At 43.5% G+C, this 18,451-nt stretch overlaps 1 protein-coding gene across 1 annotated transcript in view; it reads left to right on the plus strand.

Moving 5' to 3' along the window:
- The first annotated feature begins 1,882 nt into the window (after positions 1 to 1,882).
- The window catches only part of LOC122762748 (spectrin beta chain, non-erythrocytic 1-like), a 46,102-nt gene continuing 29,533 nt past the window's right edge, over positions 1,883 to 18,451 (plus strand). Inside the window, 1 exon segment of the mRNA XM_044017927.1 lies at positions 1,883 to 2,205. Coding sequence (XP_043873862.1) covers positions 2,046 to 2,205 — 160 coding nt within the window. The 5' untranslated portion in view covers positions 1,883 to 2,045.

Genomic DNA, 18,451 nt, shown 5'->3' on the forward strand with positions numbered 1-18,451 from the left:
ACCGGTGTCCTGCTACAGGCACGAGTAAGTGCTGCAAGAGATGTCGCTAAAAGAAGCACACGTTGTCTCTCGCAGCTCTCCTGTAGCCACTCCCCCTCTCACTCACACAGCACTTTGAGTGAGTTTTCACACATGCACACACTCACGCACACACACACACACACACACTGTGTTGTTGTTGTGACACTCATGCTGCTGATTGGACAATAACATTAAGACTTAGAGCAGCAAAATGAACTCTTTTTCTCTCTCCTTTTTCATGTGGTGCTCTGTCGCCCTCTCTACACCTTCTATAAGAGGTCTTTTATAGAAGGTTATATGATGGAAAACCATGTGTAAAAGTCACATGATCATTTAAGTCTGCATGTAGGTGAGTGAGTGAGTGAGTGAGCATCGGCCTGGCGTGGGAGTTTAAGTAGGTGGCGCTGTGTCGTCTCTATTTTTGTCGCTCTGAATCTTTTTGTGTTACCGTCAGACGTTGACAAGCTCGCTGTGACACAGTGATTGCCGGGAGAGTGGTTGCCGTGGAGACGTGTGGTTTTGTTGTTGAGGGAGGTCATAATTAGACGTTCAGTTAGAGAAGTTCAGACTAATCTGCTGTGGAGTGAACGCTTTAAAAATCATCATTTCATCTTTTTCAATATGAATGAATGTCATGTAAGTCATATAAATGTGATGTAAAATAAAGTGAGCTGAAAACTAAGTTAAACTGGTTCTGCTGTTTGTGTTCGTCGTCACGGTAACGACTCCAGAGACTTTGAGACTGTGATTTCATCTTTGATCTCTGTGCTGTCAGTCAAACACTTTCATTCTGGAAACTAATCACATGACAATCACCAATGTATTGATCACTTGATAAATGTTTGTGTTTGAACATGAAGAGAATTTAACATGAGACAAGACAGATAACTGTGCGTGTGTGTGTGTGTGTGTGTGTGTGGTTTATTGCCTCTACATGAGTGAACATTGTGTTAGTCTCACTCAGGCAACACACACACACACACACACACACACACACACACACAGCCAGGTCCCAGTGGTGTTGTATTTTTAGCGTAGCAACACAAGCAGCAGCTTCAGTCTGACTGGTTGTTGAGCTGCAAGTGGGTGGCAGCACACACACACACACACTGCAGAATGGCAGACACCGTCTCATTGGTCAGATCAGACGTGAGTGGGCGGGTCCAGTGAACATTTTATCATCCACTGTTTTTATGTATTTTTTTAAGATACATAGATTTAGCGCCACCTACTGTTTATGTCAGTGAACTTGTAAACAACATGTAAACACGAATGAGAATTTTCTTTTTATAACATATATATGATATTTGAGAACTTAGTAGAAAATGTTTTATGTCCAGAAACGTGTCATGTGACCCAGACTCTGCAGCTGACCTGGGATTAAGGTGTCGAGTCATGGCGCCGTTTGCTGACTCACTGTTGTGCTGACTCTGCTTTCCTTTTTTACACACTCAGATGCAGTGACAGCAAACGCATCGTCTGCAGTTTAAAGAGCAGTGTGTGTGTGTGTGTTGTAGTAACGTGCTAACACCAGAAGGTGGCATCTCTGTTCTGCTCCTCAGATGAGAAGGAAGCTGTTGATTCTGCCGCCAATGACAGAGCAGACTTCTGGTCACATGACCCGCTGTCTGACAGAGAGACTGTTTTTAAATCAGTTTTTTGAAGGAAACAGGAAATGAAATGAGTATTGTTTTTATAAAAAACAGATGTTGTGACATCATCTGTAACAGCTCACTAGTTTTTCAGTTTCCACGTCGTTCAAGTGAATTTACAGAGAAAAAGGAATAGAAAAGTCAACATTTTCATTTTTTAAACTGTAAATATTTTCAAAATAAAAGTTAAATTAAAGTGTGTGTCTGTGTGTGTGCGTGTCATATCTACATGTGATTAAATGCCTCCTTCTGTCTTTTGTCTCCAGGTTTCAGTGCAGTCTCTTAGAAAACACTCTCACACTGACGCTGCGTTCACGGTGCCGTCATTTTAACAGCAGCAGGAGGAGGACGGACGCAGGGGGGCGGAGTCGCATGGAGGTCACAATGACATCGGTAGCGGCCGAGTACGAACACATGGAGATCCAGCAGCAGTACAGCGAAGGTGTCAACAACCGCTGGGACACTGACGAGTGGGACAACGAGAACAGCTCAGCACGTTTGTTTGAACGCTCCAGAATCAAAGCTCTGGCAGGTAACACAACGCGGCAAACACACAGCAAACACACGGCAAACACACGGCAAACACACGGCAAACACAAGGCACAATAACAAGGCAAACACACGGCAAATAAAGGCAAACACACAGCAAACACACCGCAAAACACAAGGCAAACACCGCAAACACACCGCAAACACAAGCAAACACACCGCAAAACACAAGGCAAACACACCGCAAACACACCGCAAACACACCGCAAAACAATAAGCAAGTAAAACACACCGCAAAACACACCGCACAAGGCAAACACTACCGCAAATCACCGCGAAACACAAGCAAACACAAGGCAAACACAAACACAAGGAAAACACAATTTCCGCAAACACACCATAAACACACCGGCAAACACACCGCAAAACACAAGGCAAACACACCGCAAAACACACCGCAAACACACCGCAAATACTCAGGCAAAACACAAGGCAAAATACACCGAAACACACCGCAAACACAAGGCAAACACACCGCAAACACAAGGCAAACACACCCGCAAACACAAGGCAAACACACCGCAAAACACACCGGCGAACAACACAAGGCAAACACAAGGCAAACACACCGCAAAACAACCGCGAAACACACCGCAAAACACAAGGCAAACACTAACGCGAAAACACACCGCAAAACACACCAAAGCCATAAGGCAAAACACACCGCAAACACACCGCAAAACAATAAGGCAAACACACCGCAAAACACACAAAGTCTAAAGTTACCGCGCAAGGTAAAAGTACACCGGCAACAATACCTGAACACAAGGTAACATACCGCAAATACACCGCGAAATACAAGCAAGCATTACCCGCAAACAATACCGCAAACACACCGCAAACACACGCAAACACACGCCATATCTACAGTATCATTCATGCTGGTGGCACGTGTGCATGTGTGTGTGTGTGTGTAAGTAACTCTACCCCCTGCAGTTTTTACCCTGATGGTCGTGTGTCACACTTCACTAAATAATTCACAACAGTGTGTAACAAGCAGGTGTGTGTGTGTGTAGATGATCTTAAGTCTTAGTTTTCAGAATAATATTTAAAAACCATTTCACACAAAGCTCTTCATATTTTGAGATCGTGAATTCATGATTTATGATAAATGACACACACACACACACACACAGAGACACACACACGAGACACAGACACACCACCGCAGACACAGGCACACACAGCAGCACGCACACACACAGACACACACACACACACGCACACACACTGTAACAAAGTGCTTTTCGATACTTGTACTGGAAGGTACATTAATAACAGCACTTTGCCATAGTTTGCATAGTTCATACAGTTATTTACATTACAGTTTGTTCTCCAACAACTTCTGAAGGACCTGACGAACATGATCTTCATGGGTGACAGTATCTGGTGAGAAAATCAGAATGTCGTCGAGGTACACAAATACAAAAACATTCAAAGATTCCCTCAAAATATCATTCACAAATGACTGAAAAACAGCTGGAGCATTACAAAGTACAACAGGCATGACTAAGTACTCATAATGTCCACTTGGTGTGTTGAAACCTGTCTTCTCTGATCCAGATGAGGTGATAAGCATTTCTGAGGTCTAACTTTGTGAAGACCGTGGCTGTTTGGAGCAGTTCAAACGCAGAGGACATTAAAGGGAGTGGGTAACTCTTCTTCTTTACAGTAATGTCATTCAGAGAACTATAGTCAATGCATGGTCTGAGAAAGCCATCCTTCTTACCCACAAAAAAGAATCCTGCACCAGCTGGAGAGGATGACGGACGTATTATTCTAGCCTTCAGGGAGGAGGTGATGCACTCGTCCATTGCTGCCCTCTCCGGACCGGAGATGGAATATAGACGGGTGCACCAGGTAACAAGTCAATAGCACAGTCAAACGGTCGATGAGGAGGAAGTGACGTGGCTTTTGTTTTGTTAAAGACTTTTTTTAAGTCATGGTAACATGAGGGCACTCATGTAAAGATCACCTTGTGACGGACCTTGTCTCCCCACCACCTAATTTTGCCTGAATTCCAATCAATGTTTGGGTTGTGTTTCTTTAGCCGAGGGAACCCTAAGATCAGTGGGTGTTGTGCCGAGTCGAGCAAATGGAATTGCATAGTTTCTGTGTGACCGTCATTAAATGTTATCCGGATTGGTTCTGTACAATGATATACGACCATCCAAAGCAGTCGCTTTAACCGGATGATTTTAACTTGGTTCAGTCTTGCTAAATTCCAGTCCATGAGACTTCCGTCTGCCCCAGAGTCAATTAACACCCTCTGAGTAACATCATGGTCATTTAATGAGAGTTTTACCTGAGTCAGAGGTCGAGGAGTCTTGAGGCCTAGGGTAGCCAAAACAATAAAAGGGAGGAGGGGCGAGCTGAATGCAGTGAAAATGTTTGCTTTATTGCAAATCCCAACAAAAAACAGGTTGCCAGTTCACACGGGTAGGAAGTCAGCATGGAATTAATCAGTGGTCAGTAGTGTGGTGTCTGTGGGAGAAAAAACTGTCAGTTCGTGTGTGTGCTCTTTCCAATCAACAAAAAAACAAATGAAGCCTCTCAGGCCTCAGGTGCAGCCTGCAGGTGTAGCTGATCAGCGGTTAAGGGGCGCACCGCCCACAAACACACCAGCACCAAGGCTTAGGGGAAGGGAGCACAGTCAAAGAGAAAAGTAGGCCGTCACAAGGAGGAAAATCAGGTGTAATCCTGATCTTTTTTTTACAGCTCGTTCTTTTTTCCGGATATGTGGCGAGTAGATGGCCCCATTGTCCACAGTAGAAACAACAGCCCTCCTGTAGCCGGCGCTGTCTCTCCTCCGGAGTGATGATTTGAGTTCCCCCAGCTGCATTTGCTCTTCCTGAGCATGGGGTGGCGTTGTCATCCCGGAACTCGCCGACGTGAAGCCCGAAGAAGTCCTTGGAGGCTGGATCTTCGGCGAGTGCCCCTGGTGACTGGGAGGAGGAGCTGCCGTTCGCCACCGCTCTCTCTCCCTCTCTCGTAGTCTGTTGTCCACTCTAATAGACATGTCTATGACGGCTTCCAGGTCCTGGGGAAGCCCGAATGGCGCTAAATGATCCTTGATAGGTTCTGAGAGTCCATTCATGAACGCGCCTATTAAGGCTTGTGTGTTTCACCCGCTGTCCGCAGCTATGGTGCGAAACTCTGTGGCGTAATCTACCACCTGGCGGTTACGCTGCTTAATCTGCATAAGGAGTCTAGATGCTTCGTTGGCAGCTGATGTATAATCAAAAATTCTACTCAATGTCTCTTGAAATACCGAGAGTGACTGACAGACGCTAGAGTCTCTTGTCCATTCAGCTGTAGCCCTAGCTGCGGCTTAGCCGGTTAAGTGGGGCAGCACGAACGGCGCTTTAGCCTGGTCTGACACTAGAGTTGTTCCGATTCCGATACCAGTATCGGAAATGCCTCCGATACTGCCGAAAATGTGGGCATCGGTATCGGCGAGTACTGGAGTCCATCCACCAATCCAATACCACGTAATGTGTTAGAGCTCCATTAGCTCTGACACAGTTCTTCTTCGCCGCTCTTGAAACAGTTGCGCTGTGCTGTTTTAGAGGTGTGAAGAAGAACTGATCACCCGACACCTGTCGACAAGGAGCTAACGTTAGCTCATCATGTCAACGGTTTGGCAGTATTTACCAGTTAGCTCTGTTAGCGCTGTTAGCTGCGCTAGCTCCATTAGCACGCCTACAGTCAAACTGGAGCGGCGTGTTTATTAAACGAAAAGAGCAGCGCTACAACGTGAAGAAATAAAAGAATTGTGAAACATTGAAACCTGACCAGTTCTAAGACTTTTCTTCGGCATCATCCAGCCGCTCACGGGTCGCCTTTCACACACACACACACACACACACACACACACACACACACACACAGTGTCAAAAACACTGTCATCCTTGAGTCTGCTGAACCCAGCATGAGCAGGAAGAGGCTGTGTGGGAGTATGTGAGTGTGTGTGTGGGAGTGTGTGAGTGTGTGTGTGTTGCACCTCCACATGATATCTTGGGAAACACAAAACCGGCAGTCACCATGGAAACGCTGGTCACAGATCAACTTACACTGAAGGCAGAGACAGAAGGAGTGTGTGTGTGTGTGTGTGAAAGGAAGTTAATTATTTTTGACAAAGTTAAACAGTATTTGAAAATGCAAGACATTTTTTTTCATGATTTCACTGTTAGACAGACTTTAAAACAGGAAACACACACACACACACACACAGACACCTACACACACACACACACACACACACACACACACACAGACACACACACACACACACACACACACACACACACAGGAGCACACACACACACACACACACACACACACACACAGACACACACACACACACACACACACACACACACACACAGACACACACACACACACACACACACACACAGACACACACAGACACACACACACACACACACACACACACACACACACACACACACACACACACAGACACACACACACACACACACACACACACACACACACACACAGACACACACACACACACACACACACACACACACACACACACACACACACACACACAGACACACACACACACACACACACACACACACACACACACAGACACACACACACACACACACACACACACACACACACACACACACACACACACACACACACACACAGACACACACACACACACAGACACACACACACTGTTGCCTCCATCACTTCACTCCCAGTTCAGATGTGTTATTTTGTCACTTCAGTGTTTGAAATCCAACGTTCAGATTGACTTCAGTGACACAAAGTGACCACACGAGGCAGCAGAGGAGCAGCAGCTCCTGTGATTTTCTCTCTGGACTTTGGTGTGTGAGAGTGAGTGGTTTACTAACTTGAGTTTCCTGTTGGAAAAGTTTAAGACATGACCATTTTCCTCAGACACACACACACATACAACATTCATGATTTGAGCGGACATTCATTTCCAGGACATTTACTCTAACCTTAACCACAATTATAACTGGCCTAATCCTAATCCACTCCTCGCTCTCGCCCCGTCCTCGCTCCGCTTAGTCCTCGCTCTCGCCCAGTCGCTCGACCCGTCCCTGCATCGCTTAGTCACCAGCTCTCGCCCAGTCACCAGCTCTCGACCGTCCCTGCGCTCCCTTAGTCCCTCGCTCTGCGCCCAGTCCTGCGCTCTCGTCGTCTTTCCTCGCCCACTCCTCGACCCGTCCCTCGCTCTCGCCCAGTCCTCGCTCGTCCGTCCACCGCTCGCCCCACTCCCTCGTCTCGACCGTCTCGCTCTCGCCCACTCCTCACTCTCGCCCGTCGCCGCTCTCGACCCGTCCTGCGCTCTCGACCCGATCCTGCGCTCTCACCCAGTCCTGCGCTCTCCGACCGTCCTGCGCTCTCACCCAGTCACCGCTCACCGACCCGTCCTCACTCTCACCCAGTCCTCTCTCGCCCGTCCTTACGCTCTGCGCCCCGTCCTTACGCTCTCGGCCGGTCACCGCTCGCCCAGTCACCGCTCTCGCCCAGTCCTGCTCTCGGCCATCCCTCGCTCGCTTAGTCACCGCTCTAAGCAGTCCTCGCTCTCGACCCGTCCTCGCTCTCGCCCAGTCCTTCGCTCTCGCCCAGTCCTCGCTCTCGACCCGTCCTCGCTCTCGCCCAGTCCTCGCTCTCGCTCAGTCCTCGCTCTCGCTCAGTCCTCGCTCTCGACCCCCGTCCTCGCTCTCGACCCGTCCTCGCTCTCGCCCAGTCCTTCGCTCTCGCTCAGTCCTTGCTCTCGCTTAGTCCTCGCTCTCGCCCACTCCTCGCTCTCGCCCGTACATGCGCTCAGAGTTAGACTCATAAAAGGAAAATAGGAGGAGCCTTCTGTCAAAATCCCTCCCACTTTGCGCTTCTTTTGACGAGAACAGGCGAGGCGGAGACGTGCTGCTGCAGCTGTGAGCTCATCAGAGTGTGTGGGCAGGGCGGGGCCTGGGGGCGGAGTCTGAGGTGGTGTGTTGGTGTGAAATTCATCACTTGAGTGAAATGAGTCTGAACTTTGAACAAACTTTTGGTTTGAGCTGCAGATTTTTCACAGCTAGAGTTTCATCCCTGAAGGCGGAGACTGTGAGTGCAGCGGTCTGACTGTGACTCCGCCCCCTCTGCATGAATGAAGCGTTTGATTGGATGTTGTGTTTTAGTCCTGAGGCTCAGTCACGAGGAAACCAGATGATGACAGGAAACACAGTTGGGGGGTGACACACCGGAGCTGCTGGTCCTCTGCTGCCTCGTGTGGTCGCTTTGTGTCACTGAGGTCAATCTGAACACTGAAGTGACAAAATAACACATACAACTTAGTGATGGAGGCAGCAGTGTGTGTGTGTGTGTGTGTGTGTGTGTGTGTGTGTGAGACATCCTGACTTGATCTGAGAGTTTGTTGTGGAGAAGTTCTTCCTGTTTGATTCTAGCACACACACACACACACACATGCACACACACACACACACATGCACACACACACACTGTTTAGAAGTTTTCTCTGAGAAAATTAACTTTCATCTTCTCTGCACTTTACATTGTAACACAATATCCGTTTTTTCATTTAAGTTTTTCATCTAGTTTTTCTCTCTCTGTCTCTCTTTGTCTCTCGCTCTGTCTCTCTCTCTCTCGCCCACCCTCTTTCTGCTCCACCCCTTATGCTAATAAGGACTGACATCACTGGTCACAGTGGGGGCTGTGATTGGCTGTTGGGTGGAGCAGCAGCTGTTGTTGCCCCTCCCCCCGGACTCTCCTTCAGTCTGAGCTGAAAACTAAAGACACACACACACACACTCTCTCTCTCTCGTTGTGACTCTCGTCTTCGTGCTGCGTCTCCATCGTGTGTATGTGTGTGTGTGTGTGAGGAGGGGGAGGAGAAGGGGGAGGGTCCTGGTGAAGGTGTGAGCATGAGGACAATGACATAATGGACATAATGGATGGAGAGAAAGTGTGATGATGTCACTGTGTTTCTGCTGATCCAGTCATTCCTGAGAGACAGACAGACACAGAGAGAGAGTGAGACAGACAGAGAGAGAGAGAGAGAGACTCTGCTGCTCTGTCTCTCACTCACTGTAAACTGGGATTATTTCATCTCAGCTTTAGTTTCAGTCAAGTGGACTTCAGTCAACAAACTTTCACAGTCACCTTCCGGACTGAACTAGACTGGATGGGTGCAGGTCCTGAAACCTGATCTTTGCATACTTCAGCCTGAAACAGAACTGTCTCTTGTCCTCGATGCCTCATCTCGTCTGAACCTCTCAGTGCCTTCTGTGGACTTTCTTCATGGAGCTTCAGAGCGTCACCACCTCCGCTCTGCCCGGACCTCTCTCTCCATCTTCAGACTACACTGGCCCCCTGTCACCGGGCCAAGGCCCGAGTCCAAGTCTGAGTCCCGTCAGAGGTTCAAGTCCTGGTCCTGGATTCTCGGGTCAGGCTGCATTCAACTACAACCAACTGGAGGGAAGATTCAAACAGCTCCAAGGTAAGAGAAGAGGAGCGGAGCAGTGAAGGAGTTTTTTACACATGGAGTCTTTGACTCCTTGAGTCCTTGAGTCTTTATATTATTGAGTCCTTGAGTCATTGAGTTGTTGAGTCATTGAGTTGTTTAGTTATTGAATCATTGAGTTATTGAGTCGTTGAGTCATTGCGTCTTTGAGTTGTTGAGTTATTGAATCATTATGTTATTGAGTTGTTGAGACTTTCAGTCCTTGAGTCATTTAGATGTTGAGTCGTTGAGTCTTTTAGTCCTTGAGTCGTTAAATATTTGAGTCATTGAGTTGTTGAGTCTTTGAGTCGTTAAATCTTTGAGTCTTTGAGTTATTGACTCTTTAAATATTTGAGTCGTTAAGTTATTGAATTGTTGAGTTATTGTGTAAATCTTTGACTCATTGGTTTTTAAAAGTGTGGTTCTCTGAGTTACTGTGAGCGCCCCCTGCTGCAGAGAGTCAGTGTAAATCTTTGAGTCTTTGAATCTTTGATTCATTGGTTTTTAAAAGTGTGGTTCTCTGAGTTACTGTGAGCGCCCCTGCTGCAGAGAGTCAGTGTAAATCTTTGAGTCTTTGAATCTTTGAGTCATTGGTTTTAAAAGTGTGGTTCTCTGAGTTACTGTGAGCCCCTGCTGCAGAGAGTCAGTGTAAATCTTTGATCTTTGAATCTTGGATTCATTGTTTTAAAAGTGTGGTTCTCTGAGTTACTGTGAGCTCTCTTGCAGAGAGAGTCAGTGTAAATCTTTGAGTCTTTGAATCTTTGAGTCATTGGTTTTAAAGTGTGGTTCTCTGAGTTACTGTGAGCCTCCCCTGCTGCAGAGAGTCAGTGTAAATCTTGAGTCTTTGAATCTTTGAGTCATTGGTTTTAAAAGTGTGGTTCTCTGAGTTACTGAGCCCCTGCTGCAGAGAGTCAGTGTAAATCTTGAGTCTTTGAATCTTTGATTCATTGGTTTTTAAAAGTGTGGTTCTCTGAGTTACTGTGAGCCCTGCTGCAGAGAGTCAGTGTAAATCTTGAGTCTTTGAATCTTTGATTCATTGGTTTTAAAAGTGGTTCTCTGAGTTACTGTGAGCCCCTGCCGCAGGAGAGTCAGTGTAAATCTTTGAGTCTTGAATCTTTGACCCATTGGTTTTAAAAGTGTGGTTCTCTGAGTTACTGTGGCCCCTGCTGCAGAGAGACAGTGTAAATCTTTGAGTCTTTGAATCTTTGAGTCATTGGTTTTTAAAAGTGTGGTTCTCTGAGTTACTGTGAGCGCCCCCTGCTGCAGAGAGTCAGTGTAAATCTTTGAGTCTTTGAATCTTTGAGTCATTGGTTTTTAAAAGTGTGGTTCTCTGAGTTACTGTGAGCGCCCCCTGCTGCAGAGAGTCAGTGTAAATCTTTGTTCTCTGTGAGCACAAACAAAATTAAAGACGTCGTGAACAGTGAATCAGAGCGAATGACTCAGCAGAAATGATCTTATCTCTCTGTCACACCCTATCAGCGCCGCCGGGGCTGCTGGGACTTTAGTGCCTTGCTGAAGGGCAGTGTGAGGTAACGCGGTCTCCCACTCCCACATTGTGTCGTGTGGTTGTGATGTTTTTCACTTCACATGATGTGCTTTATTATTCCTCTGTGAATCAGCCGCTCATCTTCTGTCTCTCAGTGTCCTCGATGTCCTTGTTGTCCTTCAGTGAGACACAAATCACTCTGACCAGAAGAACAGTGACAAATCTGAACCAATAACATCCACAAAGATGTTTACTTGATTGTATGTGATCAAAGCAGCGCCCCCTGTTGGTCCATGTTCTCTAAATCTGCTTCAAACATTTAACGATCGATATTCAAACCTAATTCAACCTTCAGAAGAAACTTAAACTCACAGAGAGACAACTTTGGAACCTTCATCTTCATCACCTCAGTGTGACTTTACCAGCAGGCTAAATTTAACTAATAGAGGCTAATAGAGAAGATTTCAGCCTCATTGACTTTCTGAGACTAAAAGTAGCTGTGAGATTAGAGAACAGGGGAAGGTTCTGAGGAACAGGTGCAGGTCCTGAGGAACAGGGGAAGGTTCTGAAGAACAGGGGAAGTCCTGAGGAACAGGTGAAGGTTCTGAAGAACAGGGAAGGTCCTGAGGAACAGGTGACGGTTCCTCTGAAGAACAGGTGAAGGTTCTGGAAGAACAGGGAAGGTCCTGAGGAACAGGTGAAGGTTCTGAGGAACAAGGTGAAGAGGAACAGGTGAAGGTTCTGAAGAACAGGGGAAGGTCCTGAGGAACAGGTGACGGTTCTGAAGAACAGGGGAAGGTCCTGAGGAACAGGTGACGGTTCTGAAGAACAGGGGAAGGTCCTGAGGAACAAGTGACGGTTCTCTCAGCAGGTGGTTTGTTGTGATGTTGGTGTTTAAATGTATGATGGTGTTAAACTCTTTGATGTTCAGAAAAGTGTTGACATGTTATCAAAGGAAGTTTGACTTTGAGCTCTTGTTTGCTTTGTTATCGTCTTATCGTCACAGATCATAAAGTTTTATTGCCTAGATTAAAACATTCCAGAGACGACGTCTCATAAACCTTTTTATACTGAGTTCACATAAACAAATATTTGTTTAAATTTACTGTAACAGGATTGGCTGTGGCCTCAAGTCAAAGGTTACACAGTGAGGAGTTGACTATTGTTACAGATTTAGAAACAACTTTGTTCAAAAGCATCTGGAAATGGTTCTGGACATAGTGAAGAACGTCTGTCTTAGTGGTGGAGAAGATGTGTAGGACTTTTTTGTGGATCTTCTGTTGGTTCTAAAGGTTGTTGTGAGTTTTGGAAACTTGACTCAGTGTTGACCTTCAGAAGGTTCATGCAGGTCCTGGTGTTTGTTGACTTCAGTCTCTAAAGTTTGTTGAAGGTTCAATCATGTAGTTTTGGTAAATCAATAATCAACTCATCTCTGAGGTTCCATGAGGTTTGTATTGGTCTTTAAAAGGTTCTAATGAGCAGTGATGCGGTTTAAGTCTTTAAGGGTCTTTGAGAGTCTTTACGGGTCTTTAATAGTCTTTACTGGTTTTTGAGAGTCTTAACAGGTCTTTCATGGCATATTTCCACCGGCTCTACTCGCCACGGTTTAAGTAGCATTTCCACTAGCATAGTAACCTGGTACCAGGTACTATGTTTAGTACCTGCTCCAGTGAGGTTCCAAAAGCGTGCCGAGTAGGTAACTATGTAACAATCCTAAAAACGTGGGTTAATCTCCAACAACTACAGGACTACAGGAGTCTGGTGTAACATCACCAGTCACTCGTGTGTGTGTGTGTGTGTGCGTGTGTCACATATAAAACAAAGTCACCGCAGTTTCACTGCTCTCTAAGAGTCTTTACTGCTCTTAAGAGTCTTTACTGCTCTTTAAGAGTCTTTAAAGAGTCTTAAAGAGTCTTTACTGCGCTTTAATAGTCTTGACTGGTCTTTAATGGTCTTTAAGAGTCTTTGCTGCTCTTTAATAGTCTTGACTGGTCTTTAATGGTCTTTAAGAGTCTTTACTGCTCTTTAGAGTCTTTACTGCTCTTTTAATAGTATTTACTGTCTTTAAGAGTCTTTACTGGTGTTTAATACTCTTTACTGGTCTTCAAGAGTCTTTACTGCTCTAAAGAGTCTTTACTGCTCTTGAAAGAGTCTTTACTGCTCTTAAGAGTCTTAACTGCTCTTTAAGAGTCTTTACTGCTCCTTAAATAGTCTTTACTGGTCTTTAATAGTCTTTACTGCTCTTAAGAGTCTTAACTGCTCTTTAAGAGTCTTTACTGCTCCTTAAATAGTCTTTACTGGTCTTTAATAGTATTTACTGGTTTTTAAGAATCTTGACTGGTCTTTAAGAGTCTTTACTGGTCTTGAAGCGTCTTAAACGTCTTTAAGAGTCTTTACTGCTCTTTAAGAGTCTTTACTGGTCTTCAAGAGTCTTTAAGAGTCTTTACTGCTCTTTAATAGTCTTTACTGGTCTTTAGGGGTCTTTAATGGTTTTCAAGAGTCTTTAAGAGTCTTTACTGGTCTTTAAGTGTCGTTACTGCTCTTTAAGAGTCTTTAATAGTCTTTACTGGTCTTTAATAGTATATATCGGTTTTTAAGAATCTTTACTGGTCTTAAAGAGTCTTTACTGCTCTTCAAGAGTCTTTAAGAGTCTTTACTGGTCTTTAATAGTCTTTACTGGTCTTTAAGAGTCTTTACTGGTCTTTAGAGTCTTTAAGTCCTTACCGTCTTTAATTTTTATTTACTGGTCTTCAAGAGTCTTTAAGTCTTTACTGGTCTTTAGTAGTATTTACTGGTCTTTTAGAGTCTTTACTGGTCTTTTAGTCTTCAAGAGTCTTTACTGGTCTTCAAGAGTCTTTAAGTCTTTACTGGTCTTTGATCGTATTTACTGGTCTTTAAGAATCTTTACTGGTCTTTAAGAGTCTTTTATAGTCTTTACTGGTCTTTAATAGTATTTACAGGTCTTTAAGAGTCTTTACTGGTCTTTAAGAGTCTTTAATAGTCTTTACTGGTCTGTAATAGTATTTACTGGTCTTTAGAATTAATAGTTACTGCTCTTTAAGAGTCTTTAATAGTCTTTACTGGTCTTTAATAGTATATATATCGGTCTTCTAAGTCTTTCTTTACTGGTCTTAAGAGTCTTTACTACCTTCAAGAGTCTTTAAGAGTCTTTACTGGTCTTTAATAGTCTTTACTGGTCTTTAAGAGTCTTTACTGGTCTTTAAGAGTCTTTAAGTCCTTACCGGTCTTTAATTTTATTTACTGGTCTTCAAGAGTCTTTAAGTCTTTACTGGTCTTTAATAGTATTTACTGGTCTTTTAGAGTCTTTACTGGTCTTTTTAGTCTTCAAGAGTCTTTACTGGTCTTCAAAGGTCTTTAAGTCTTTACTGGTCTTTGATGTATTTACTGGTCTTTAAGAATCTTTACTGGTCTTTAAGAGTCTTTTTATAGTCTTTACTGGTCTTTAATAGTATTTACAGGTCTTTAAGAGTCTTTACTGGTCTTTATCTTTAATAGTCTTTACTGGTCTGTAATAGTATTTATTGGTCTTTAAGAGTCTTTACTGCTCTTTAAGAGTCTTTAATAGTATTTACTGCTCTTTAAGAGTCTTTACTGCTCTTGAAGAGTCTTTTTCGCTCTTTAAGAGTCTTCACTGCTCTTTAAAGATTCTTTAAGAGTCTTTACTGGTCTTTAAGCGTCTTTGATAGTCTTTACTGGTCTTTAATAGTATTCACTGGTCTTTAAGAATCTTTACTGGTCTTTAAGAGTCTTTTATAGTCTTTACTGGTCTTTAATAGTATGTACTGCTCTTTAATAGTCTTTACTGGTCTTTAATAGTATTTACAGGTCTTTAAGAGTCTTTACTGCTCTTTAAGAGTCTTTAATAGTCTTTACTGGTCTTTAATAGTATTTACTGGTCTTTAAGAGTCTTTACTTGCTCTTTAAGAGTCTTTAATAGTCTTTACTGGTCTTTAAGAGTATTTACTGGTCTTTAAGAGTCTTTAAGAGTCTTTACTGCTCTTTAAGAGTCTTTAATAGTCTTTACTGGTCTGTAATAGTATTTACTGGTCTTTAAGAGTCTTTACTGCTCTTTAAGAGTCTTTTATAGTCTTTACTGGTCTTTAATAGTATGTACTGCTCTTTAATAGTCTTTACTGGTCTTTAATAGTATTTACAGGTCTTTAAGAGTCTTTACTGCTCTTTAAGAGTCTTTAATAGTCTTTACTGGTCTTTAATAGTATTTACTGGTCTTTAAGAGTCTTTACTGCTGTAGAGTCTTTACTGCTCTTAAGAGTCTTTAATAGTCTTGACTGGTCTGTAATAGTATTTACTGGTCTTTAAGAGTCTTACTGCTCTTTAAGAATCTTTAATAGTATTTACTGGTCTTTAAGAGTCTTTACTGGTCTTTAAGAGTCTTTACTGCTCTTTAGAGTCTTTTCGCTCTTTAAGTCTTCACTCTTTAAAAGAGTCTTTAATAGTCTTTACTGGTCTTTAAGAGTCTTTACTGCTCTTTAAAGAGTCTTTAATAGTCTTTACTGGTCTTTAATAGTCTTGACTGGTCTGTAATAGTATTTACTGGTCTTTAAGAGTCTTTACTGCTTTAGAATCTTTAATAGTATTTACTGGTCTTTTAAGTCTTTACTGGTCTTTAAGAGTCTGCTACTGCTCTTTTAAGAGTCTTTTTGCTCTTTAAGAGTCTTCACTGCTCTTTAAGATTCTTTAATAGTCTTTACTGGTCTTTAAGAGTCTTTACTGCTCTTTAAAGAGTCTTTAATAGTCTTTACTGGTCTTTAAGAGTCTTCACTGGTCTTTAAGAGTCTTTACTGCTCTTTAAGAGTCTTTTTCGCTCTTTAAGAGTCTTTACTGCTCTTTAAGAGTCTTTAATAGTCTTTACTGGTCTTTAATAGTATTTACTGGTCTTTAAGAGTCTTTACTGCTCTGTAAGAGTCTTTACTGCTCTTTAAGAGTCTTTAATAGTCTTGACTGGTCTGTAATAGTATTTACTGGTCTTTAAGAGTCTTTACTGCTCTTTAAGAATCTTTAATAGTATTTACTGGTCTTTAAGAGTCTTTACTGGTCTTTAAGAGTCTTTACTGCTCTTTAAGAGTCTTTTTCGCTCTTTAAGAGTCTTCACTGCTCTTTAAAGATTCTTTAATAGTCTTTACTGGTCTTTAAGAGTCTTTACTGCTCTTTAAAGAGTCTTTAATAGTCTTTACTGGTCTTTAAGAGTCTTTACTGCTCTTTAAAAGAGTCTTTAATAGTCTTTACTGGTCTTTAATAGTCTTGACTGGTCTGTAATAGTATTTACTGGTCTTTAAGAGTCTTTACTGCTCTTTAAGAATCTTTAATAGTATTTACTGGTCTTTAAGAGTCTTTACTGGTCTTTAGAGTCTTTGCTCTTTAGAGAGCTCTTTCACTGCTCTTTAAAGATTCTTTAATATTCTTTATAAGAGTCTTTACTGCTCTCTTTTAAAAGTCTTTAGTCTTTAATTTACTTCTGGTCTTTTTTAAGAGTCTTTTTCGCTCTTTAAGAGTCACATTGATGATTATAGATGGTGATGAACAGCTGATGTGAGTCAGCTGACTGAACTCTCTGACCGTCAGAGAAATGTATTGGAGCAGTGATGAATGTCTGTGTGTTTCATTGGCACAGTGCTGACACACACACACACACACACACACACACACACACACACACACCACACACACACACACACACATACACACACACACACACACACACACACACACACACACACACACACACACACACACACACACCACGCACACACACACACACACACACGCACACAGACACACACACACACACACACACACACACACACACACACACACACACACACACACACACACACACACAGACACACACACACACACACACACACACACACACACACACACACACACACACACACACACGCACACACACACAGCACACACACACACACACACACACACACACACACACACACACACACACACACACACACACACACACACACACACACACACACGCACACACACACACACACACACACACGCACACACACACACTTCCTCTTCTCAGGGAGGAATCTGAGTCGTGCAGTGAGGATGGAATGTGTGTGTGTGTGATCATGTTCTTCAGTGATTGTCTGTTTTTTCACACACACACACTCACACACACACTCACACACACGCACTCACACACACACACACAGAGTGATTGTGGACTGATCTGACCCTGGATCAGTTCAACAGTCACAGGACATATGTCTCCAGTCAGTTCAACAGTCTGATAATCAGTCGCTCAGTGTTCTGCTCTCAATAGATGTCTGTTCCTCTCTCTCTCTCTGTCTCGCTCTCTCTCTCTCTGTCTCTCTCTCTCTCTCTCTCTCTCTGTGTCTCTGTCTCTCTCTCTCTCTGTCTCTCTCTCTGTCTCTGTCTCTCTCTCTCTCTCTGTCTCTCTCTGTCTCTCACTCTCTGTCTGACATTCCTGATGTCCTACAGGGTGTGTGTGTGTGTGCGTGCGTGCGTGCGTGTGTGTGTGTAGTGGAAACAGATGTTGGGTCTGTGTCTCATGTCTTTTACCTTGTATTATTATTGGGGGTGGCTTCTCAGCCTGGCACACAGACAGGCACACAGACAGGCACACAGACAGAGACACTGAGTGATTAAAGTGATACGAGATCAAAGAAGAAATGTTAATTCTTGTCTCCGCCCGCCCCTGCTGTGCTGCTGTACACACACAAGCGCTCCCTCAGATCTGACAGGCACAAAAGTTATGTAGTGCAGCTTTAAAGTGACCAATGTGTTTAAATACATACATGGTTATTATTGGATGTGAAAGCATAAGTAAGAGTTCAGACACAGAGTGAAGGTTTGTGAATGAGTGAACGTGTGTGAATGAGTGAACGTGTGTGAATGAGTGAACATATGTGAATGAGTGAACATATGTGAATGTGTGTGAATAAGTGAACATATGTGAACGTGTGTGAATGAGTGAACATGTGTGAATGAGTGAACATTTTCGAATGAGTGAACATGTGTGAATGAGTGAACGTGTGTGAATAAGTGAACATATGTGAATGTGTGTGAATAAGTGAATATGTGAATAGTGACATATGTGAATGTGTGCATATGTGAATGTGAGTGAATGACATGTGTGAATGTGTGTATGAATGAGTGAACATGTTTCAGAAACAGAGTGAAGGTTTGTGAATGAGTGAA

This window comes from Solea senegalensis, unplaced genomic scaffold (assembly GCF_019176455.1).
Source record: "Solea senegalensis isolate Sse05_10M unplaced genomic scaffold, IFAPA_SoseM_1 scf7180000016056, whole genome shotgun sequence".
Taxonomy (NCBI): Eukaryota; Metazoa; Chordata; class Actinopteri; order Pleuronectiformes; family Soleidae; genus Solea; species Solea senegalensis.